Below are 24,829 nucleotides of genomic sequence, written 5' to 3'. Positions count from 1 at the left end.
AAGTTTTTCAGAAAGCTTACCATTGCCTCCTTCCTAGGGCTGAGAGAGTATCCAGGTCAAGGTCACTAGGTGGCTTTGTGCCTGAGGTGGGTGGGCAATTCACATTTTCCCCTCATAGTTTTCTAGACTGATGCCTTAACTGTTACACCTGACTGGCTCTGCACTATACCAAGTCACTGAAGAAATACATTTATCATGGAATAAAACCCTGTTTGCCAATGGGACTTCAATTTAATATGTGTTTGTTAAATCCTTACCCACAATGTCTCCCTGTGTGTTGCTGCTTTTAAATTATTTCCCTCCAGTCTACATTGGAGACAAAAATGATCTGGAGGGGGGCAGATTTTTTTTTTTAAAAAAAGCTGAGAACATGGATGAAAAGTAAGGGAAGGATCAGCTTTGCTCTTCTCCATATATGCCTCTTTAATGTGAAACTATTATCCAGTATCCCATTTTATATGCTATCAGTTATCTTGGGGCTAGATGTTGAAAGTTAAAAATAATGGAAATAACTACATCTGTTTTGATCCTTATCTGGTCAGATTGCTTTGGATTCTCAAAGCATGTTTACTTCTAAGATATTCTTACATATCCCTGTTATAATTAAGACAGTCATTCAAGCTATTGAATGGGTTTGTACATTTTTCTAAGTTTGGCATGTTTTATTGACCAAACCTCTATTGGCTGAGTTCACCCAACATATTAAGTCATAAGCCATGATTTACCAAGCACAATGCTTGGCTTGTCCAACATTCCAAAAAAGAACCAAGCACATAATATTATGGGTTTAGTCACTCTATGGTTGTCTTATGTGAACCAGACTTCTGATTTTTGTCATCACCATTCTTCAGTGTTAACCCATTGCTCAAAACTGTTTTGATCAAAATATACATTGGCATTCATTTACCTTGCAATGATCAATTCTCTCCTGAATTCCAGAGAAAGACAAAGAGGCAGAGAAAATAAAATGATCACAACAGGTTGTTTTTTTGAAACATATACTAGATTGTGTAATTTCAGAGTGTCTCTTACTTAGTTTGTTAGATCACCCTTTTCAAACCTGATGCTCTCCAGCTTTGTTGGACTAGAGTCCCATAACTTCTAGATTAGATTCTTACATACCTCCATCTATGTTTATAGAGGACCAAGAATAGTGATCTACAGTACCTTTAACAGGTATTATATGAGGGCTGTCCTGTCGCAGCAAGGGAGCAGCAAGCTTTTCTCTATTTAACGGGGGAGAAAAGGGTATTTTGTAAACAAGAGTTAGTTTAAATCTCTGTTTCAAGAGATGGCTGTATGTGAGAATTTACACATATATATATTTGAGATCAACAGGATTTTAAGATCACCAATATCCCATGCTTGATCTCCCAGAAAAAAGGAAAACAAACAAAGCTGTGCCAGACTGATGACATAATAAAGAACAACAATAGCCTCACATATCTAGCTAAGATATGGTTTGTTTCTGGCATAGCTAATTGGCAGCTATTGTGAAATGTTCAATCTGCAACATTAGTGGAAGAGTTAATAATTTTCCAAGAGTGTTTTCTGCATTACTTTTGGGATAATGAACATTGGGGTATTTCAAAATAGAATACTCCTTGTGCTATCAATGAAATCATTCACCAGTTCCATCCAAAAGATTGGGTTTAGATTTATACCATTTATTTTCTTTCTTTTGTTCTCTCTAATCATGATCAATTATAAACAATAGAATATTGTAAATGTAAATATAAGCAAATGGAGGGGAAAGATTAGTAAATGGGGGAAAAAGACCTCATCAAGACCTTAAGCTGGGTTGTGTTAAAAGCAAAAATAGGATAATTTCAGTTGGGGGTTTGTATTTGATTTGGAATTCTAAAGAGTATTGTGAATTTTATTCTATTCCTTCTGAAAAACTCAAAGCAGAAAATGCATCAAGGCTGGAGTACCTTAGCTTCAGAAACCAGAACCTGGGAGAAAAAAAAGAAGAGCAACTACCTGAAGGCCAAAGGTGACTTCATCAAGCAATTGGTCTGTTCTCAGTAAGTTAGCCTGTGGCCTTCAGTGTGATAGTGGACACTGTTCTATGGCCAATACTGAGCCAAAATTTAGCTGCCAATCTAGCTGGCTCCAGAATATCAGTGGGAAAAGGGCTGGTCCCTTGCTTTCATTTCAGACATTATTTGTATGGCAATCTGACAATGTCAATACAGTGTTACTTTCAGCCTTACATTCCTTGCCTATCAGATAGACTCTAACCAACATATTTCTACTTGCTGGCTAGAGATCATAGGGTTATGGTACCTAGTCAGCACCTGAAGGGCATCAGATCGAGGAATGTAACTTGTGAAATGGAGAAACCAGTTTCTGGCCTGGTGTGTTTAGAGTCTTTCAGCAATTGAGAGATGCAAAGGCCAGTGACTGAAGCAGGCAAAAATCAAGGGTAATTGTGTTTACAACAAATTATCTGTTTAATCAAGTTCCAATAAGTTTTGCAAAAGCAGTTTAAAAGGAAACAGCAACATTTAATGTGCATGGAAACTAGATTTTATGTACTTTTTCCTCACCACTGGGAATCCGTAACCTCTAACATGCAATTATTCTAATATGCAATGGATACAACATGAAAGAACCTTCACAACAATCCAGGTCCCCAGGTAACCAATATATTTAAATGCACTTTTTTCAATAGTCAAATCTGCACACAAAATCATTTAGATTCATTCCACCAAGTTATGTAGAAGGATAGCAGCATGAACCATATTACTGACTATTTAATGGCTTAACTGTTGCTTTAGCATGGTGTAAGATGAAAGGAATTCTGAACTATAACAGAAAGAAAGAAAGAAAGAAGGAAGGAAGGAAGGAAGGAAGGAAGGAAGGAAGGAAGGAAGGAAGGAAGGAAGGAAGGAAGTTAGTTATTGGAGTCCTTAAAAAAGAAATCTTTAAATATTTCTGTAGTTAGCCAGCAAGAAGTAATAAATGGTTTTGAATCTAGTTCTCTGGGCAGCCCTAATAATTGCATAATGTGTCTTTTGATGATAGATACCAGATTTAAACTATTGCTCAATTAACCATAGGTTATTGTCCTATGTATATACAGCCTCCAAGATGCCTAACCAAATGTATTGTCCCATTTAATCAAACAGGCATCTACTTTTAAGGTTCCATTTTTGCTTATTTGTTTTTTCCCCTTCCGCTTTACACCTAAATAGATTCCTGTTGCATCCCAATTTTCTTCAATTTTATCTTTCATTTTTTAAAAGCTAATTATTCTCTATTTTTACTTTTTTCCCCACCATTATCAGTACTGCCTGAACTTGCTCAAAACTATTTTTTTATCAAATATATAAGGCCACGCATCTCATGCAAGGTGACACTGGGAGGCATACAATAAAACCAAGGGTTAAAATAGTATATGAAACCAATTAAAAGAAATATAAGTAAAAAACATTAGGAATACATTAGAATATTAAACATGATGCAACCAACACATAGGTTCCTTGTTGGTAGAACTCCAGACTTGCTGGAAAAGCCATGTTTTAAGGGATTTGTGGAAGGTCAGAGGGTCAGGCTGTTCTCATCTCAGGGGACATGATGTTCCAAAAGATAGTTATAATTTGGGAGAGGTGATTGCTCAGATAACTTGGCTCCATGCTATGTAGGGATTTAAAGGTCAAAACTAACACACTGAATTGGACCCAGGGAGAAACTGGTAACCAAGGCAGCTCACAGAACAGAGCATCCTTCCAGGAGCACACATAACTGCCCATGCTACTGCATTTTGTACCAGCTGAAGCTTCCAGATACTCTTCAAAGGCAGACCCATTTACAGCTCATTACAATAATCCATTCAGAAGGTGACCATGAGCAAGGCATGAGTGACATGAGCAGAGCCTTACAATCCAGGTATCATTGTGGCAAACTCACACATGACACAAAGTTGCACAAAGGCCCTTCTGACCAACCTTGAACAAGATTTGTGAGTCCAGCAAGAACCCTCAGATTGCCCACCAGGTCTGTTTGAGGCAATCCCACTCTATCTAGTAACAATAATGGTAAAGTCCCAGATGCAGAAGGCCCTAAAGCCCAAAGCCATTCAGAGTTCAGTTGAAGCCTAGTTCCCCAACCAGGCCCAGCACCAAGACAGGACATCAACATCACCACTTAATTTACCAGGGACAGACAGACAGATAATTTGAATTTCATCACTGTATTAATGATATCTCACTCCATGGTGGCATATGATCTCTCCTAGCAGTTTCATGTAGAAACATAAAAAGCTGATGGCAGAAAAAGACCCAGAGGTCCATCAAATCTTCCCTGTGAAGTAGAGGGAGAAGGCAAGACTTCTCACTCCCGATTAACACCCCTTGGTATCAGGCCCATAAGAAAGAAGAAAACCAGCCCAACACTCTGCTTCCACTCCCAATACTTGGACCCATTCTAGAAGGATATCTTGGTACTATGGTATTGAAAGCTGCCAAGAGGTCAAGTCAAGTCGCACAACTCCCACCAGATATTATCCAAAAGCACAACCAATGTTTCCATCTCAGGTTTGACCTGATACTTGATTGGAAAGAGTCCAAGATCTGCTAAAATTGCTGTGCTATCAATTTCTCCACAATCTCCCCTAAAAAAGGCAGAAGTTGTCCAATAAGGTGGGATCCAGCAATGGCCTCTAAAGAAGCAGGCAAACCAAGACTCTATTAAGATGTGGAGGAACAACCTCCTCTCTCAAAGATGAATTCACCACCACTAGAACCACATATCACCTACCAGGCAGTGTTAACTAACACGATGGACATAGATTTAATGAGTAGGTGGCCAAGCTTGTGGTTGTAAGGACCCTGTCCACTTTCTCAGGCCCACCATACTCAAACTGTTCCCAGATAACATTGCAAAACTATGACATAGGCACCTCCACCAGATCCATCCCAAAGCTGGTGTCTAACTGGGAAGGAAGCAGAAAATTACTCTCTTGTTGATTTCTACCCCATCCTAATTCCCATTCAGAAAGTTATAGTTTTAGAAAGTATCAGCAGTAGTATATCTATTTAGTTTGTATTGGAACTGTGCCATCCTGATGCAAGATTGTATTGAACTGAGCTTCATTTCACACACTGGTGCATACAAATTAGCTCTTCAATAGGCATTTTCCATATACCTTAAAGAATTGAAAGGTACAGTACAGACCAGAAGATTGGTAACAACAGCTGTAAGATATTCTGTCATCCATTTCCCTAAGCATCTGAGCCTCAAGAGTGGATCCACTCTGAAAGCCTCAAATGCTGAACAAGTTTTCCTAGTAACAGTACTCTTTCATTCATCCTAGGCTATTCCTCTGAAACACAAATCTTTCCCAAACCTTTTAAGCCAAGTTGGCAACCTGGGCTAACACATTTTGTTCCATGCTGGGGAACAAAGCTATGGGAGGGCTACAGCTGCTTGAGGTCAAATGTTAGCTGGCTGTACCAACACCCTAAACCTGACACTAGAGAAGCATTAGCCAATGTAATTTACTGTAAGTAGAAAGATATGTATACATTATTGCAAACTCTTCTAGTCTGTTCCTTGACATTTTGCATAACAAAAGAAGAATCAAGGGGCTTGGAGGAAGAGAGGGCCAACCAACACATCCTTTTAAAGAAACAGTCAGCTCTGACTAATGTGTAAAAACAAACTTTTTAAGACCAAAGGGGGAGAATGTTAATATTACACACAACCTAGAGTAAACTAGCTTTTTTAAAGCCAACTCTGGTGTGGGCCTCTTAAAAACAATCACCATGGAATGGAGAAAAGCAGCAGGCTTGCAAGGCTTTGGAGCCATACCCTTCCAGTTGACAGGAGATAGACTCAAAGATAAGAGCACACAGGGGAGATTGGAGACTGAAGTCCAGAACAGATTCTTGGCACAGAACTGAAAGAGAAGTCAGTGCCAAAGGACAGACCCCTGATGGGAGGGAAATGCCATCCCCTCTTTGGTGTTGTTTTCAATCCCCCCCTAATTAAAGCTCCCCCAAGATGCCCAGGGGAATGACATTTCCTGCTCTGGGGTACTCGCTCTTCCTTGTAGCAGCCTTGCTTTTGGGAAGTGGTACAGTGTAAATAGCTTAAGAATAAAAGCCACAAATAGATAAGAGGTTTTGCAGAAAAGACTTGGCAAAAAGCCCTGGCCAAACAGACACAATGAGAAGCAACTGAAGAAGAGCTCAACCAAGATAAGTGTTCATCTTCAAGAGGAGGACAAGCAGCTTCAATTTTTTTCTCTGAGTTGGTGGAGGAGATTGAAGAGGAATAAGCGCCGTGATTCTGCATTGTGACAGAAGAATTTAAATAACTTGCCTGTGGGTATTATTTTGTATTTGAGAACCTTGTCGTGGAATGCTCTCTGTGTTTTTCACAGTTGACTGAAACAGAGGAAAGGCAAAGATGTTTGAAAGCTAAAATCCAGGCGCATAGGTACCTAGTTTACTAATAAGGAGCGTGTCATTATATGCCATTTGTTTGTTTTACTCCTAGCGACCACATAGGTCAGTGGTGGTGAACTTATGGCACGTGGGGCAGAGGTGGCACTCAGAGCCCTCTCTGTGGGCACGCATGCTGTTGCCCCAGTTCCGCCTCCCCCCGCAGGCCCCTCCTCACTAGCAGCCCCCCCCCGGAGGAGAGTCACCCCTGGAGGAGAATCACCCCCGGGCACAGCCTGCATTGGAGCAACACAGCCAAGGACGTGGCAGCCAGGCAGCAGGGACAAGACTCCGTCCTCATGCCTGTCATGCACAGGTGATGCTGCAGGGTGCAGGCAGAGGGTGTGGCAGCCATGGCACTGCTGGGCCACCTGGGCGATCTGTGGCAGGCCATGGGCAGGTGGGGCAGGGCGGTTTGGGGGCACTCAGTCTCTAAAAGGTTTGCCATCACTGACATAGGTAGTCTCCCTGATGATGTGTCCCTAACCTGGTCTTTCAACATTGCATCCATCACCACTGTGTCCAAGTCTATCCACCCTGCAGAGAGTATGTGCCCATACCTTTTACCTGATTTTGATCATAAGGATCCTAATCTTTAACACAATATCACATGTGTTTACTTAGAAACTAATTCTACTGTGACATAAGGGCCACATTCTCAGGTAATTCTCTCATTCCACTGTTCTCCTCCAGAACTCCAGGACATACAACAAATTTAGTGAGCATTTCAAAATCTTATTCCTATTTGTGCTTGCCAATCATTTCTCTGAAATCTGCAAATAGAGGACAGACAGATCATTATAGCATCTTTTATTTATCTAAAATAAAGAGGATTCTCTGCACGTTTGTCAGAAAGTGATAAAAAAACACTTGCCATGCTATAGGTGGTTATTCAAATTGGATTCTGTCACAAATAAAGTTGTATTCTACCTTACACCAAAAAGAGTGATCTATATTTCTAGTTAGTGTCTCTGCCCTCAAATATTTTCTCTGAGCTGTACTGATTATTTTCAAGCCTACAACTCTATTTATATCCAAGCTCTGGGGCAGTTCAATAATTAATTTTGTTTGTTTGGGGGAAGGGATGTATTAGCATTCTAGATTTAATTAACTTTGAATTAGCTGTGTAGCTTGAAGCTCAGTGTTTTCTTTAGATAGAAGGGTACTGGTCTTTAGGGTTTCAAGAGCAACAATGTAGCAATATGGGCACTATTTGCTGAGAGCTGGAAAACCCAGCAGCTCCCAAGACACAAAAGCTCCTTCCACTACAGTGATACAGGAACTGAAAGAACATGGATGTAATACCAGGAAATCCTGCTCTAGCTGATGCTTCCTCAGGGCATCTAAATGAAGAGCTCCACCCAATTCTAGGATTTAGTTCATTTCAGGGTTTTATTTATCTTAAGAATGCTATTGCCAAGTTGATAGCTTAAACATCACTTAGTCCCTGTGAAGTAGAAGCTTCAAGCTAAGTTTTGATATGCTGGGTCTAGCTAATTTGCAGTGACTGTAATCCTCTATTCAATTACCTGGGAGCAAGTCTCCTTGAACCCTTATTTCTAACTATGTCCTTATTTCTCAGGAGACATGGTTAATGTTGTAGGATCAGGATCATCTTCTCCACATTTTAATATTTACAACTGCTTTGATTCAGAATGCTAAACCACAGGCATGTTGAAGTTTGGGTATTTCCAGCCCTGAAGCAATGATAAATTGGACTGTAGGCAGCAGTTTTCTTATAATTCCACCCCTATAAGAAAGAGTTTATTATCAAAAGCAGTGAAAACATTGGTGAAAAGTTGATAAGAGTTTAAAGAGGAATTAAAGCCCCAGGAATGTGGAAAGGCTGTTTTGCATTTGTATATTATGTTACAAAAACCAGATCCTTCTAGTGGCAACAGTGGCTGCTATTAAAACACGGCCAATAAATGCAAGATAGCAGAAAGAAAGAGGTTAATAGAACAAAAATCTCTTGTTGTTGCAATAGTTTGTGGACTCTACATCTTGGATATTATTCTACTAAAAAGCCATGACTTTCTATCATCCAATCTTGAGCACTTGATTAAACAATATAAAGAGTAAAATTTTAGTCCTGTTAGTAATAATAGATTATTTGTTGGTAAGGAAAAGCATTCAAATACAATTTCTGTTGGACAGAGTAAAGCATTGTCCTGCCCCTAATCTCCAAAGGAGGATTCTTTTTTTTTGTTATTGTTAAAAAACAATCCTGCATTCCAACTAAACTAAGCTCCCCAGAGCAAGATCCAACCCAACCAATGTTTAAAAATGATGTGGATTTTTATAAGCACTTCTTACTTCATAAAACAAAAATACAAACAAGAATCCCACTGTCAGATTTTAAGCAGTATAAGACTGTTTCTCTGTGGCATATGTGTATAGGGTAAAGCAATTAAACCTCCATATATAAAGTGACAGGTTTTACCATCCACCTTCAAACAGGAAATGAAAGCCCTTTTAGGCGGGTCTTTAGACATTTCCTATACCAGGCATCAAAAACTGTAGATTCTTGCAAACAGGGCTTCTCCAGGACATCCCTTGGCATTGTGCTGGCCAAGATAGATCATGGAGCAAAGATGACATAAACATCCTGTATGAATGTAATGTTTTCCTCATCCTGGTTCCTTCAGTTGTAATGGGGCTGATGACATCCCAGTTACTATGGCCAAATGCAATGGAGGCAGGGCAACAGCTATTTCCAAACTAAAGATCCATAAATAGATTTGCTTCAAAGAGGTACAGACGCCATTTAACTTTCTGACTTGGTAAGGTTTGACTAAAGTTTTCTTGAAAACCTGACTCTGGTGCTCTTAATTTTACATAAAGATATTTTTCTGAAGTCTATCTAGCCTTACAGGATAATTTTGAAACAGTTATCTTCAAATAAAATCTCTGTGTTTTCTTTTTCAAATGTCCTGATACTCTTCACTAGGCTACATAGTTATATAAACATGAATCCTATGTCCCCATGCAGAGCAATCACGTGGGGATGACAAGTCCCCCACAGGCCTTTTGTCAGAGCAATTTGGAATATGGATGCGGCTTGTGCTATGGTTTTCCTTGACAATGCTGTGTCATTGTCTTTCATAAAATGATCCATTAAGTGTGTTTCTCCACTTTGTCAGCTTTAGGATGTATGGACTTCAACTCCCAGAATTCTCAACTAGCTGGGGAATTCCAAGAGTTGAATTCCACATATGTTAAAGCTACCAAATACCATATTAAAGAGGCACTCAGCCTGGAAACCTGCCTGCCCATAACAACTGTGTGGTAACTAGATACTGTTCTTAGTCTCACAGACAGTGGTAGAGGGCCCGAAGTAAAGAAGCATCCAAATTTACCCGTTGCGTTGTATTATGTAGTTCTAATACAGGATGGGAAGCAGTTTTAGTCTGTTTCCTGGCCAGGCCTGTCATATCCGCCCCTTACCAAGCGCTGCTGAAGTCAGGTGCAACATGAACATCAGCGCTTGTTAAGGCACTTCCTATCAGTGAGGAAGGTTATTGCCTTTTAGCAGCAGCACTGATAAATGGCATTGGATTTGTGAATAAAGTTTGAGGAATGTTTTCCAGGTGGCAATCTAGAAGCTTTGATCGTGTTTAGTTATTTTTGTGACACAGATCACCATACATTGGCTCCTATCTCAGTTTTTCTTCTATAGTGTGAGCAGGCAAGTAGACAAAGCCAAAGTTGGATGAACCATCAGAGTTGTTACTGAATCATTCATGATGCATTTAATGATATGAGTTCCCACATCACAAAAATATATTTATGTATTTATATTGTGGATTTCATTCCAAGAAAATCAGCATGAGACACGTAATGTTTGTCTCCCACTCTCCCCAAAATTATTCCAAGAGCAACCAGTGATATAGGTTAGGCAGAGGTATTAATTACCTGGCTCAAAATCACCCAGTGAGCTTCAGGGATAAGTGGGCAATTTATTTCTGGATCTCTGTAACAGTTTTATGAGCTCAATCAAGTTTGCAAAATGACACTGGTTATTAGGTGGAAATCATACTGTCAGCACAATTTGCAACAATAACTTTCTTCTCGCCCACCCATTTGGACAAAAACACTCATGTTCTATTCCCTAGTTATAAGGTAAAAGCAAAATACTTTTGAGATCCAGGCCTGTACACTTCAAACATGATATGGAAGAAATGTTTTAGATATCATGCAAAACAGCACTTCTCTGCAACTCATTAAAGCAGTCTTTCTTTGTTCAGGCATCCACACAAGCCTGATAAATGAGAAGGCTGCTTTAAGGGGATAGCCTTAAAAGCAGACACAACTTTCTTCAGACTAATGAAGAAGTTTAAAAATAGATGGGATCCTTTAGTAGACAAAATAGGGGTGCTGTGCTCAGGTATGTAAAAGGTCTAAAGCAATTCTCCAAATCATATTTGAAAAAATGCAACAGTTCAAATAACTATTATCAGCATTTGTGGGGACCACAGAAAACCATATCAAAATGACAATGCATGCAAAGGATGTCATCATGCAAATTCTGGCCTTATGGATTGGCAGTCTGACATCTGACAAAGGGATGGCTGTCATGGTATTTACATCCTGATAGTTGTACACATTTCATTATTTGCTGCCCTGCTTTCTCCTGCAGACATCCATACTAATAGTATTTATTTCTTGAAGACATTCAAGTCCTAATTTACAATGGTATAATTATATGCAAGCATGATTACAATGTTCATCACTGCTGTATCAGCAACAGCTAAACAAGAAATTCTGCCTGTCATCTATTCCAGCTGGGCAATTAGACTACATATTCCTTCTGAAAATTGTCATTCCAGGTTACAGATGTTCTGATAATGAAATAAGGCCCTCTATTGTATTATCAAATCTTGTGGTTATCAGCAAATAGAAAGAAGGATCCAAAGGATACTTTGGTTTTTTTCTTTGATTGATTTTGCTGACATCAGCAGCATCTATAGATAAAGAGACAAGTACTGAAAGCATAAGCAGGGCTTGTCTACTTGACAATGAAATAAGTGCTACACAGTAATCAAAAAGCTATGCTATTCTTGGCTAAAAGCTCTCCCACGTGTGAAACTTTGGATCTTCAGTAGTGTTTGGATTTATTTCCACAATTTTGTTCTTATTTGGCACAGCTGATAATAAAGGAAACATTTTCTGACTCATATAGCTAGTATAGGTAGTCCCCAACTTACAATCTTTCATTTAGGGATCATTCCAGATTCCAACAGCACTGGAAAAAGTGACATGTGACTGTTTTTCACACTTACAACCATTGCAACATCCTCGTGGTCACATGATCAAAATTAACAGGCCTGGTAACTGGCATGATTTATGAGGGTTGCAGTGTTCCAAGGTCATGTGATCACCTTTTACAACCTTCTAACAAGAAAAGTCAGTTGGGAAGCTAGAGTCACTTAACTGTGTTACTGACTTAACAACTGCAATGATTCCCTTAACAACTGTAGCAAGAAATGTATAATGGAGCAAAATTGCTTAGCAGTGGAGATTTTGGGCTCAACTATGTTCATAAGTCAAGGCCTACCTATATAACCCACAATTACTTTAAGTTATATTACACATAAATACGACTTGAGTAGCATTACAAACTACCCTCCATTAATCCATCCCGGGGAAAACATGGGGAAAAGAATAAAGGAAGTGGAAAAAGTTGGATTTATGGAATTTGCATGGTAGAAATGTAAGTATACATCATATAAATATACCCATGAATATATAAATAGCATTAGAAGCAAAAGTTAAATGGCAATATTTGCAGTTTCTTGGAGGTTTGTCATATCACCTTTAGAAAAAAAAAAGGAAGATCTCTGTGGTGCCATGAAATCTACATGGTAAAATAATGCAAGAACAGCTTTTCTGAGCTGATGTGAATAAACATTTAGATGACTTCAATTTTCATTTAACACTTCCCGTTTTTTCCTAGTACTCATGTTCACATCTCAGTACAAATTTTCAAAGCCATATAGAGAAAATGGCTTTACATCCTTCTAATTTGGGGGTGGGGGTGGGAAGAGGGAATATGTTGTAAAGAGTTGTCATTGCAATGAGTTTTTGACTAGGGCAGTGGGCTAATATCTAGGGGAAAACATTGTAACAATGTGGGGGAGAGCTTTTTGCTGTTCTCAGTAACAGCTGAGGGGTGATCTTATCCCTTCCCTTCCCATTTCATAACACACACCCTTACATTTGGCTGCATTTTACAAAAGGGTGGAATTCCCATAGTGGATTTTAGGCAACTAATCAAGAATGATTCAGGATTCCTCCCACCCAATCCAGTGTCACCCTTCTTCTGGGGCTGTACAGCTCCATATGTGCATAATAGTCCAAAATGTTAAACCCAAGCAAGTAATTATAAGGTTCCTTACATGACATCACTCAGCTCCTGATAAAATAAAAATGAATAGGCAACTGGAGGAAAATTAATATGTGATAAATTAAAGGCATATACTGTACTTCAATTAAAATATCAAGACTTTGTCAGAATGACAGTACAATAGACAGTAATATATCTTCCTTCAGAATCAGTTGCTCAATTCTTGACCATAGTAGTTTTCTCCTGCATATGTGTAAAGTCAGAGGAGGTATGCTTTTAAAATATACTGCAAAGTTAATCATGGTTTGGGGAAAGATTAAATCAAGAAAATGGCTAAACAGAAAGAATTTTCCTTTTGCAGCTGTGTAACAGCTCCAGACTTACACAACTACTGTTAGTAAATACAAAGACATTTGCTTCTGACTCTCTTACACAGAATCTGGATATTAGCCCACACAGCTTTGTAATTAACTTTCAGTTGTCTATACAGTGGGGCATTTTAAAATAGTATTGTTCATAGGCTTTCTCATTCTACACTCTTCTTAATTGGAACTTAAAACATGCCACATAAGGGATGAATCACAAGGAGCACACATCGAAATATACAATTCACATTATGCTATCAAAAGATTTTAGACAGCCTCTGGCCTCTTAAAAAATGCTTGAGGCTTATACTTCAGCCATCCAAAACAGAAGCAGATAAGTCTGTTTTGACCAGTATATCCAGAAAGGAATCACAAACAAAACAGTGCTGTACATTCAGAGGCATCCACAGGATCCAGCACTTCCATTGCAATGTTACATTGCAAACTCCATCCCTTCAACACCACTTTCATCAATTTAATGAAAACAGCAAGAGCTTGTGGATGTCGTTCGTCATCTAGAACTGCTCAACTCCTCAACTTTTTTTTTTTTTTACCTGTGGCCCCCTTCTAATTTTGTTTTTCTCCTGTTGCTTCCCTTGTCCAGGTCCCATTCTTGGGTATAAACATGGGACAGTGACTGGTGCATTTTCTGACATCAACATGTTAGTACTACCAATATAATACAATTTGATTTTGTGCTGTGGCCCTGTTACATGTTTTTCATCTGTGACCCTTTTGAAATATCCTAGGGCCCCAGTTGAGAACAGCTGATCCAAAAGGGGAAGAAGATGTATCTAATATAGAATTCTGCTTCCCATCTGGAAACCAGCTGCCCCTGCAGATTCACAAGCAAGAGATGAAGGCAATAGCTTCCCCTCACTGCAATTCTCTCTGTGGATTCTTTTCTCTGAGAATAAAAATAGTTCTCAATTTACAACCACAATCAAGCCCAAAATTTCGTTTGCTAAGCAAGACAGTTGTTAAGTGACTTTTGCCTCATTTAACCTTTCTTGCCACAGTTGTTAAGTGAATCACTGCAGTTGTTAACAGATTAAGTTAATTTGGTTAAGTGAATCTGGCTTCCCCATTGACTCTGCTTGTTAGAAGTTCGCAAAAGCTGATCACATGACCCCAGGACAGTGCAACAACCATCATAAACAAATTCCAGTTACCAAGTGTTCAAATTTTGATCACATGACCATGGGGATGTTGCAACAATCATAAGTGTAAAAAACAGTCATAAGTCACTTTTTTTCAGTGCCACTGTAACTTTGAAGAGTCACTAAATAAATGTTTGTCAGTCAAGGACTACCTGTATCTGCAGCTTAGACCAAAGGAAGGACCTTGACATCAGCATTTTCTTGTTTTGTATGGAAGCATTCCAACTTTCTTTGTGCATAGAGAAACAAAGATCTTGTCCTCTTCTTCCCCACTGTTTGTACACATTAAAGGACTCAAGAGCGGGACAAGTTCAGTGGGGAGTAGAAATATAGTAAGTTATTAACATGCCAGCCAGCCAGCATAACTATGGCCCCTTTTTCTTCGAACATAACTCATTATTTGATCAGAAGCCTTTTTATAATGAAGCAAGATTATGGAATTTTCCCAAGAGCGAGGAAAATGTATTTAGGAACAACAGGACATTCAGACAAAGGGCATCACCATTTTACACAGACCCAGTAACTTGTTTTCACAAAGTTTAGTTAAGAGACAATTAAGTTGCTAGAATCAGTTGTACTTTGCAGATGTCTTTCAAATTATTCTGTCAGTTCTGCTTTGGGCTCAGCTCTTTCAGCCACTGTAATACTGAAGTACTTTCATGAAGAAGAGATAATTAATTAATTGCATTTATATGCAATTTACAATCAGAGTCCCAGTTTCTATTTGCTGGGAGGGGATCATTTGAAACTGAGGGAGATCATGACAAAAATCCACTTACATAGTTTTAACCAACCATGACCTTTGCTCCAGTTTAATAGTTATGCAAATATTTCCTTTCCCTATCACAATCTATATATGCTAGTAGTCAAATATCTTACCTGCATTCAGACATAGAAAAAAATCCTCCTATTGTGGAAATAAAGTTAGATCAAATGAGATAGCAGTTCAATCTAAGAATCAATACAACCATTGCTAAATGGTTTCAATCTCTCCACAGACAACATGTCTGGACTTTATGACTCTAATACTTTCAAGCAAGGCTTTTATCATGCAATCACTCCAATACTGCCTTTCATTTGTAACCGTTGTGTGTTTTCTCCCATTTCTTGTATTTTCTTGTACAACTGTAAATTATTAAGACTAAAACACAGGATAGCTATAATATATCTTGGCAGCAGCATCTAATTGAAAATACCTCAAGAAAGCTAGATCATAGACAATATAACGACCAGATTTGGGCTAATGTCACACTTAACCTATATTTTTATACCAACAACAACCATTAATTGGGCATTTAATTATATAGCCAGGGGAATCATGAATCTGTAGGGGTGCATCAAGTCTATTCTTCTACACACTTTGGAAAGAATTCAACCCATTCTATTCACATATTATCCTCTGTTTCTCTCACATGGCTTTCATCAAAGGAAGATAGGTAAGTAGGTTTTGGAAGGATATCAAGATTTTACGTTATCCACCTAGTCAGAGCAGTCCAGATGCCAATAGCAATTTATTATAAATCTTGTTCCTTTTAAGTATGTGAGCCATTGAACTTACCACAGAATAAAAGTCAAAGCAGTCTAGTAGTGTTTAAATAAAGCTAGGTCTACAAACAGTGGCTCTTCAACAGGAGGTTGCTATAGTAATAAAAGTCCTGCAGAGAAGATTAGAGACTGCCACTTTAGGTTGAGATGCCCTATTCTTGATATGTCCTTTCAGTAGCTCACCCAGGATTTCTGTTTCTCACTTCTCTGCAATACTTGTTTTAGAGATTTGGGCTTGAATGTCCATACACAACTTCTACAAGGGAAAGAACGAAAGAGAAGGCAAGAGGAATACACATAAATTGGTTCTAACCTTTTTTTTTTTTTTTGAAGGTGTGATTGTATTAAAGGGCTGTTGGAACCACCAGCCTAAAGAAAAGTTCACAGTAATGCTACTTTAGGTGCTGCAAGTTGCAAAAAAACCCCGGGTGTCTCCAAAGAAAGTACAAATATTGCTACCTCCTAACTCTACAGTAAATAACATACTCAGTGATATTTGAGATAAACAATCACCAAGCTTTGGCTACCTTCTCCCATTTTGCAACCTGTTCAGAAGACTGGAGAATGAGTTTGTGATTATTAATGCATAAAAATGGATTAAAAAGAAGACCCTGATTTATCCTGCCTTGAAAAGAAATCAATAGCTCTAGAAGGTCTATTGTAACTTTGAATACTTGCTAAATGACTGATCGGAAATTGAGATATTTTTATTTATTTATTTTTCTATTTTTACAATCAAGTGCTTAACAGACAATGTGATGACTGAATCCATTTGTATTTCCATGATACATATAAGCTTTTTCAAACTAAATCCAATATTACACCATCCAATGCATCCTCTCTTCTTCCGGTAATAGACATTATTACTATTTATTTGATGCAGTGCAGTGTTTAAGGTTTTGCATGGGAACTGGATAATGCAGGTTCAACCTGCCCTCAAATACAAAAGCTGCTAAAAATCAGGAGTCTGGCAGCACCTTTCTGACTAACAATTTTTTATTAAAAGGCGTAAGTTTTCATGAGATGAAATCAGGTAAAGTGGGCTGATTTCTGTCACTATAGATTAACATTTCTCTCCTATGAAGTGTGCTAAGCTACTTTGGTCAAGTCATTATTTCCTAGTCTAATTTACAGGGTTAAAAAGAAGGAAGACATGTCACAAAGGTTGCCTAGAGCTTTAATAGAAAAGGATAGTTGTAATCATAATACAATGTAATTTAATATTAAAAACAATAATGTGTAATCCAGTCTATATATAAACAGTTTGTGCCAGTAACCAAGGTATACACTTGGTCACTTGCAGATCTATTTCATTATATTTCAGAACTTATTTTCAGTTAAGAAGTTTCTCTACCGAGATCAAGTTGGTAAATAAAACATTTGTAAGAATTATATTATCTGTTCTTATTACTAGGCAACAGAACTGTTTTCTATTTCAGAAAGGTTGCAAAAATGGGGCAGAAAAACTGAATTCCAACTCTGTTATTTTGAGCATCTGAATGGTGAGCCTTGAATTCAGGGTGAAGAAAGTCTTTTCAGAGAGTGATGGACTTTTAAACCATCAGCCCCAACCAAGCAAGGGCTATGAAGAGAGATAATGGAAATAATAATCCAACCCCTGAAAGACACTGGATCTTCACTTTTACCTCAACAATGAATGTGTAACAGGACAAGGGCCTGAATATAGTCAGATAGCAGCTTCAAGGTAGGAGACAGGGACCATTTCCATGTTCTACAAAGGAAGTGTGCCATTATAGACCTTTTTTCTTTGTAAGAAAAGGGAGCAAGGCTGACTTTTCCAGGATTGCAGTATTATTCCACTCTGATTTCAACCCCACCAAACCAAAGATCATATTAGTAAGATCATATTAGTACCACCCTTGTAAGCAGGAAAGAGGAATTTTATTTTCCTATTTCTTGGTGCCAGTGCCCTGCAGACAGCTGCTACAGTACTGTATTATTATGTTATTTTCTACTGAAACTCCTCTTCAGTCAAAAAGTTTTCATTTTTTAGCAGAAGCCAATGGTGGTCAAGTGCAGAAGAGGGTTTATTTATAGTCACATATCATAGCAAGGCTGTCCTCACAGCTGCTCAGACTATTGTTGGAATGTGCACCCTGTATATAGAGGAGATATACATAGCATTTCCAGATATGAACAGTTAAGATTCCATTGAATGCCAGTTTCCAGAGAGAGAGAGTAATCTGCTACAAAGACTAATAAAAAAAATCATGCTGACATCTGTTAATCAGCTCACCAAGACAAGAATGTCTATATCACACCCAACAACTGTTCTATGGATGGTCACTCTTAATAAAGTAATTGTTACTACCTCTGTATCCTTCCTATGAATTTTTTTTCTAAAGTTCTCTCCTATGAAGTATGAGCATCCATCCATTCTCTTATTTCAGAATAACACTTTGTGAAGTTTATGAGAGGGATGTAGCCTGCAAAAACTTATATCAGAATTAATTTCCTAATCTAAGCAGTTCCAAGGTTTGGTTCTGCCTCATGAATGAGATGAAAAGAAGGGCAAAATGGCTATAACATGACTCTTTTGCAATCTCTCTCCAAATGAGAGATAAAAGGAAAGTTTTCAGGACTGATAATGCATGAAAAGTCATTGTCACTGAAATAGTGCAATAAAAAGTGTAATCCCCCCCCAAAATAAACTTAAAAATAAAGGTACAATATCTTTTTCTCTTAGTCCAGTAACTGAATTGCAAAAGTCCACCTCCTCAAAATATGGACACATCATCTCAACCACTATTTCCCAGTTTGAGACCTTTCAGTTATTAGGTCTAACTTTTAGACCAGGCATGTCCCACACGTGGCCTGCATCCGACCCTTGCAGGCCGCACCCACCCTGGCCTCACAAGGGCAAACCAAGCTCTAGAGTCTAGACCAGGGGTTCTCAACCTTGGCAACTTTAAGACTTGTGGACTTCAACTCCCAGAATTCCTCAGCCAGCAAAGCTGGCTGAGGAATTCTGGGAGTTGAAGTCCACAAGTCTTAAAGTTGCCAAGGTCGAGAACCCCTGGTCTAGACCATTCTGGCTGAGAATTATGGGGACTGAAGTTCAAAACATCAGGAGGTTTCCATCTTGGGGAAATGTAATCTTAAAATATTGTGGGGTCCTTAGAGCTTTCTGAGCTTAGTTGTTTCATTACCCAACTTATCCAACTAGGAGAAAATGGGGTTTATCACAAACCAAGGCAGTGTATTAAAACAAACCCCACTCCCTGCAGCCCTGAAAAGGTTTCTTAGTTGGATTATGAAACATCTGCAAGTAAACGACCAAGCTCAGAGGGCACCAAAAGTTCAATTCTGAGCTACAAATATTCTCTTCTTTTGGTAGTTTTAAAATATGCAAAGCAATTTAAGGATCTTCTGGTTGCAAAATTAGTTATGAGTGTGTCTAAGAATGCTTGAATTGACCTTCTCCTCCCTCCTTTTTTTTTCTTTATTCTTCTATGTCTGAAGTGAAATCATGAGGTGAGACATTTCTTTCTTTATTTGTATCCCACCTTTATTTTTACAAATAACTCAAAGTGGCCAACATATCCAACAACACACCCTTCTCCTATTTTCCCTACAACAAACCTATTAAATGAGTTGGCTGAGAGTGACTGGCCCAAGACCACCCAACTGGCTTTCATGCATAAGGAAGGACTAGAACTCATGATTTCTGGCTTTCTAGCCTTAATCACTACTAGACCAAAGATGGCCACAAGATGCAGGTTCTTATAACCAAACCATGATAGCTAATGGATACTTGCATAGTGATACATGAACCCAGCACACACAACTCTTTGAAAAACCTTTCAAAATTAAGAGCAGACCTCTGGTGTAAACTTCCCCAACAGGGGTCTTGCCTCCAGGTGTGTTTGGATTACAGCTCTCAAAATTCTAGGTAGCAGAGCCAACATTGTCTAGAAATTCTGGCAGATGGGACTCCTTAACACATCTGGGAGACACCAAATTGGAGACAGGCTGCCCAGAAGTCAATGGGAACTAAGTTCAGTCCAGGCTGTTTTTGATATGTCTCTGTACCTGGCACCAGCATTTTCAACAGCTATCCCAAAGTAATGTAGCAAAATGAACTCAGAAATAGGAACCAGGTTGGCCATTTTTTAGAACAGTGTTTCTCAACCTTGACAATTTTAAGGCATGTGGACTTCAACTCCCAGAATTCCACAGCCAGCAATGCTGGCTGTGGAATTCTGAGAGTTGAAGTCCACATGCCTTAAAATTGTCAAGGTTGAGAAACACTGTTTTAGAATCACATAACCCAGGTGAACAGTCTCATCTCCTCTTGTCTAGTACTTTTGGATTGGCTTATCTAATTTTATATTTACAACAGTGAATAAATATGGAGTAAATATGGCTAGATCTCCTTGGTCTTTGTACACTAATGCCCCCCCTTCAAAGCTTCAAACAACATTCCTGATCCCTTTTCTGAGGAATTGTTATTGTTTTTTTCTTTTTCGTGCACAATGCATATGCACACAGATGAAGCCACAGTCTTAAGCACGTGACGTCTTCTGGAACCGAGGTTGCCTAATAACACATGCAGCGCTCTATCATTTTGCCTTCTCCATCTCAGACTCAACGTTATGCGAGTCATTGTCCGAGCAGACCCCCCCCCCCCAGTACGTTTAAGAAAGATGTAACCCTCGACGGCCTTTGCACCGAACATCAAGCATTGGTCCCCGACGGATCTTAGTAACGGCAAAGAAACAATGTTGAGGCACGCAGTCAGCCTGCGAAGGAAGTTCGAGGAGCGCCATTTGGCAACCGCGCGCCTCCGCCTCCGGCGTACAGGTTACACAAAGCCCTATTAAGAAGACAATGCCGCGGTGGAAGCTTTTGGGTGCGCACAGCTCGCCTGGCTATGCTTGAGGTCTTTTCCACACAGGAGGACTTCCCATAATTCTACTTTCCCCGTCTCGATGTGGTCACGGCTGCCCGTTTCATAAACGTACACGCACGCGCGTGTACCCAAACGCTTCTGTGGATAGTGCACAGTCGATCTGGCAACCTACAATCAGGCTTCCAATATTTTTCCTGCCGCGCGAATCTTGCACTTCTCCCATGTCCACCTAATTTTCCCCACCCGCTCTATTTTTTCTCTCTCTCTCTCTCTCTCTCCCCTCCTCCCCCTCCCTTCGCGTTCGAGCCCCACAATGGAATTGCCCCACGCGGAACGTGTCGTGAATGCGAGTTCGAGTGGGCGTGGCTCGCCCCCCTCTCCCCGGACCAGACCGAGGGCTCCCGTTCAGGGGGCAAACTGCTGCGCTTGTGCCCAGAAACGAGGCTTCCTATTGGAACTGGTGCAAACAGATAACGCGTGGAGAGGAAGCGCTGGGCCGTCTCGGGATGCGCTGCAGCCTACGCTGGTTTTGAAAGCTGCCCCAGCCCCAATTAGCCTTCCTCCCAAAGCGGCACCCCGGAGTCCCTCAGAGTCAGGAGAGACGGTCTTGCAATATTCGGCAGCACGCAACAGCAGCGGCGCCGTTTCCCGGGAGCACGAACTGACATTTCTCTCAGCCCGCCGCTCCCGCTAAACAGATTTTTAAAAATCTTTGAGACGCCTTTGAGAGGAAAGCCGGAACAGCCCTTGTTCGGGCAAGCCTTACCGCTGAGTCTGTCCATGGTCCGGAGCATGAACGGCGGGAGGCAGGAGACAGCTCGGGCAGCACGTGCGCTCCCGCCGATGTCGCTTGCCACAGCCGGCCACTGAGCTCGGAGAAGCTCCCAGCGCGGCTCGGCTTGGTCCGGCGCCGAGTATGCACAGGGATGCGCGCCGCTCCACGGCACACAAATGTCAACCTCTCAGCCGGCTCCCTCAACAATCGCCGCGCAGTCCCTCCCTGCTGCCGCTTCCCCCGCCTCAGGAAGGCTGCCAGGTCTTAGCGCCGTTCTGCCAAGATGCGCCCTTCGTGGAGCGAACCTCCGCCGCTGCTGGGCCGACTCCGCTCGCTTGCCCCGCCCTTCCGAACCAGGTGCGACCGTCTGTGAAGTAGACAACAACAATGGTCTGTGCTCCCTGGAGCGCGCGTGTGTCGGGGCTCCGGGCTCGTAGCCCGCTGCCCCCCCTCTGTGGCGCGCGCTTTCCCCCTCCCTTCCTTGACTGTGTCACTTTTTAGAGCTGCTTTCCCCATCTCCTCACTCCGTGGGTACGTGTCTATCCACCTTTAGCTATGTTTGCCCAGGCTGATATTGGTTACTTAACTCGCATTTCCCGGTTTCTTCCGGGCAAAAATGCAAAATAGTGTTCAAATAAATATAAGCTTCAGATTCATATAATAGTTGTTCTAAGATTTAAGCATTGAACTGACCCATAGGATACATCTCCAAATGCATTGTTAGCTTTTCCCTTCCCCCATTTTCTGTGTGTTTGACACATACTATTTGGCAGTTTACAAAGCCTAATAAGTCATTAATACATTACTCTGGCAAAGTAAGTTTTTGCCAATGGCTTCAAGAACCATATTTTTCCTTATCACGTGTTAGTTAGTTTTCTAACAGTGCTCATACTTCATATAGGAAACTCTAGCCATGAGGTCATAAAGACTGGGCAGTATGTGATTAATACACTTGGAATATGCCTGGCCATATATTGGAGAGTGTAGGATACTACTTGTCTTTGTAAGTAAAAATGCAATGCACTGGTTGAAGCAGAGAGGATTGCCATTATTTTCAGGTCACTTCTGGTGTATCCCTGTATAGGCAGCAGCCCCCCCACCCCAGTCCTAAGTAGAGTTAGGGCTGCTCTCCAATGCTGAATTCAAGCTCAATCTGCCTTTCTTTGGTTCAGCAGAAAAACTATCCTGGCTTGAAAATTGCTCTCTGCGCCACCAACTCTATCTGAACTGTACTGTCACTGTCCTCTACCTGAATGCTTTCCAAGACGAAACCTAACAGTTGTCCACACTTTGAGACCTCCTTTTAAGACCAGTACAGCTAAAGCACAGCTGTTTCACTTCTAGGCTAGGGATGAGATGAAAACAAGGTTGTGGGGATATGCCAGAATATTGCTAAGGCACATTTACAGCATGGTTAGTTGCAGGCAAGAAAGGTTCTTAGAAATGCCAGCACCAGGACTTATTATACACATACAAATGGGGTTAGAAGAACTAGTTTGGCGTAGTGATTAAGGCAACAGGCTAGAAACTATGAGTTGTCCTGCTTTAGGCTCCAATCCTGCTGGGTGTCTTCGGGCTAATCACTTTCTCTCAGTGCTAAGAAGAAGGCAATGGCAAACTACTTTTGAAAATCCAAGCAGTCACCAGGAGCCAACACTAACATAAAGGCAAGGAAGAAAAAAAGGGAGCTGGGATACATTGCAATCCTATAATATATTTTCTACCCGGATAGGTTGCTGAATTCCAATGGGATTCATTAAGGGCTGCTTGTCCGAAGTGTTTTGTTGCCCAAGAATGACATAGCACATACAAACCCACAGTTTTGTAAAAGCAGCTCCAGATGCAGAATGTGATTCTTCTAGTTCTTCCATCATCACAGGTGATGGAAGAACATCACCCACTACATCTATGGGCAGCAGCCAAGCAAACCAGGCCGAGGACAGATACTCAGTCTATTGCTATTGCTTTCTGCCATCCAGCATCTGCTAATTGAGGCAACTATTCTGATGGGAAGGATAGCCCTTGATGGATGTCTGTACTGTACTATTTTATTTCAGAACATCTGCCTTAAAGGCAAAACTAGAAGGGCTGATGGTAAAACTAATAGTCAGAAATGGCTGGAGACTCCTTAGCATTCAAAGACAAAGATACAGAAGTACAATAATAATGAGAGTTTGCGAAGTTTGGGAAAACAGATTATCCACACCTATAATATTCTCAATAGTAGTAAAAAGTGACTAATACAGGTTTGTTAAAAGAAAACAAAAGAGAAAGGAAAGGAGATGAGAGGGAAGGAAAAGAAAGGAGAGAAAATGCATGAAAAAAAAAGCCTTTCTTTTAGCATTTCTCAGCACCTTAGTGCAATACAAAATCAGATTATTGGTATGATTCACAGACCACTCAGCTTGAAGTCATACCTCATCATTCACTTGAGGGTTTGTCACAAAGTAGCCAATTTGGTGCAGGAAGCCCTCCCGTCCCCCCCCCTCATTTTGTGGTCATACAATCTCTCCCACAGCAAAACTGTGGTGCAGTCATCCTGTTAGCAGTGAATCACAGTCTGAATAAATCTGCTTTATATGAAATATTAATCCCAGGTAAATATGCTAGATTTCAGTCATCCATATTTGTTTGCAAGATTATTATCTTGAATTTAGCAGCTTTGGATTTACCTACCACATTGATTGCTTTATAATATATTATGTTTGTCTTCATTTTATCTGTTATATTTTGGGGTATCTAATTGCTTATATTTTTACTTGCTTTTAATATGCACGCATTAACTTGATACAATTAAAAGTTAAATGGAAATTGAAAAAAAAATGAACTGCAAAAAGAAAGGAGAAAGGTAACTGAAGAGAAGACTTCATAGGATAATAAGATTTTTCCCCAGTGGAATATAACCGTGTTTTAGCTACAACCCTTAAAAGATAAATCTGAAATGTTTCATAACACTATGGATTCCAAATTTTTAGAATATAATTTAACACCACATTCATATGTTTAACAATTAGTTATTTCCCCAATACTCATTTAACAATCTTGTGAATTAATAGTGCCACTGTAAATAACTTAAAAAAGTGAATTAGTCTCTAATCCAGAATATAAATTCCATTATATTGAAATAAAAACCCAAGCCTTACTACCCATTCTCTGAGGTAGTCACTAAACCCAAAGTAATATTTTGCTACCCTAATGACATTTTAAGACCATATTATTAGATTTGTATCCCATCTTTTTTATGGTGAATATATTTAGTAGTCCTGCCTCCTGTTTTCCCCTCAACCCTGCAAGGTGAGTTGGACTGAGAGAA

At 40.0% G+C, this 24,829-nt stretch overlaps 1 protein-coding gene across 3 annotated transcripts in view; it reads right to left on the bottom strand.

Annotated features, from left to right (window-relative positions):
- AFAP1L1 (actin filament associated protein 1 like 1) overlaps nt 1–21,824 on the bottom strand; it is a 78,087-nt gene extending 56,263 nt beyond the window's left edge. For 2 of the 3 annotated variants that reach the window (XM_039352458.1, XM_039352468.1), the window contains exon 1: nt 21,508–21,819. Coding sequence is in view for 1 of the 3 variants with exons in the window: in XM_039352450.1 (XP_039208384.1) it covers nt 21,508–21,535 (28 nt within the window). In the remaining 2 variants the exon portion in view is untranslated. Of the gene's footprint in view, nt 1–21,507 lie in introns of all 3 variants that reach the window. The other variant, XM_039352450.1, reaches the window with a different exon arrangement.
- Between the last annotated feature and the right edge of the window lie 3,005 nt (nt 21,825–24,829).

Source organism: Crotalus tigris, unplaced genomic scaffold (assembly GCF_016545835.1).
Source record: "Crotalus tigris isolate CLP2741 ecotype Arizona unplaced genomic scaffold, ASM1654583v1 scf7180000017568.12009008, whole genome shotgun sequence".
Taxonomy (NCBI): Eukaryota; Metazoa; Chordata; class Lepidosauria; order Squamata; family Viperidae; genus Crotalus; species Crotalus tigris.
Note: the sequence above shows the minus strand (reverse complement) of the source record. Positions and strands in the feature narration are given on the sequence as shown.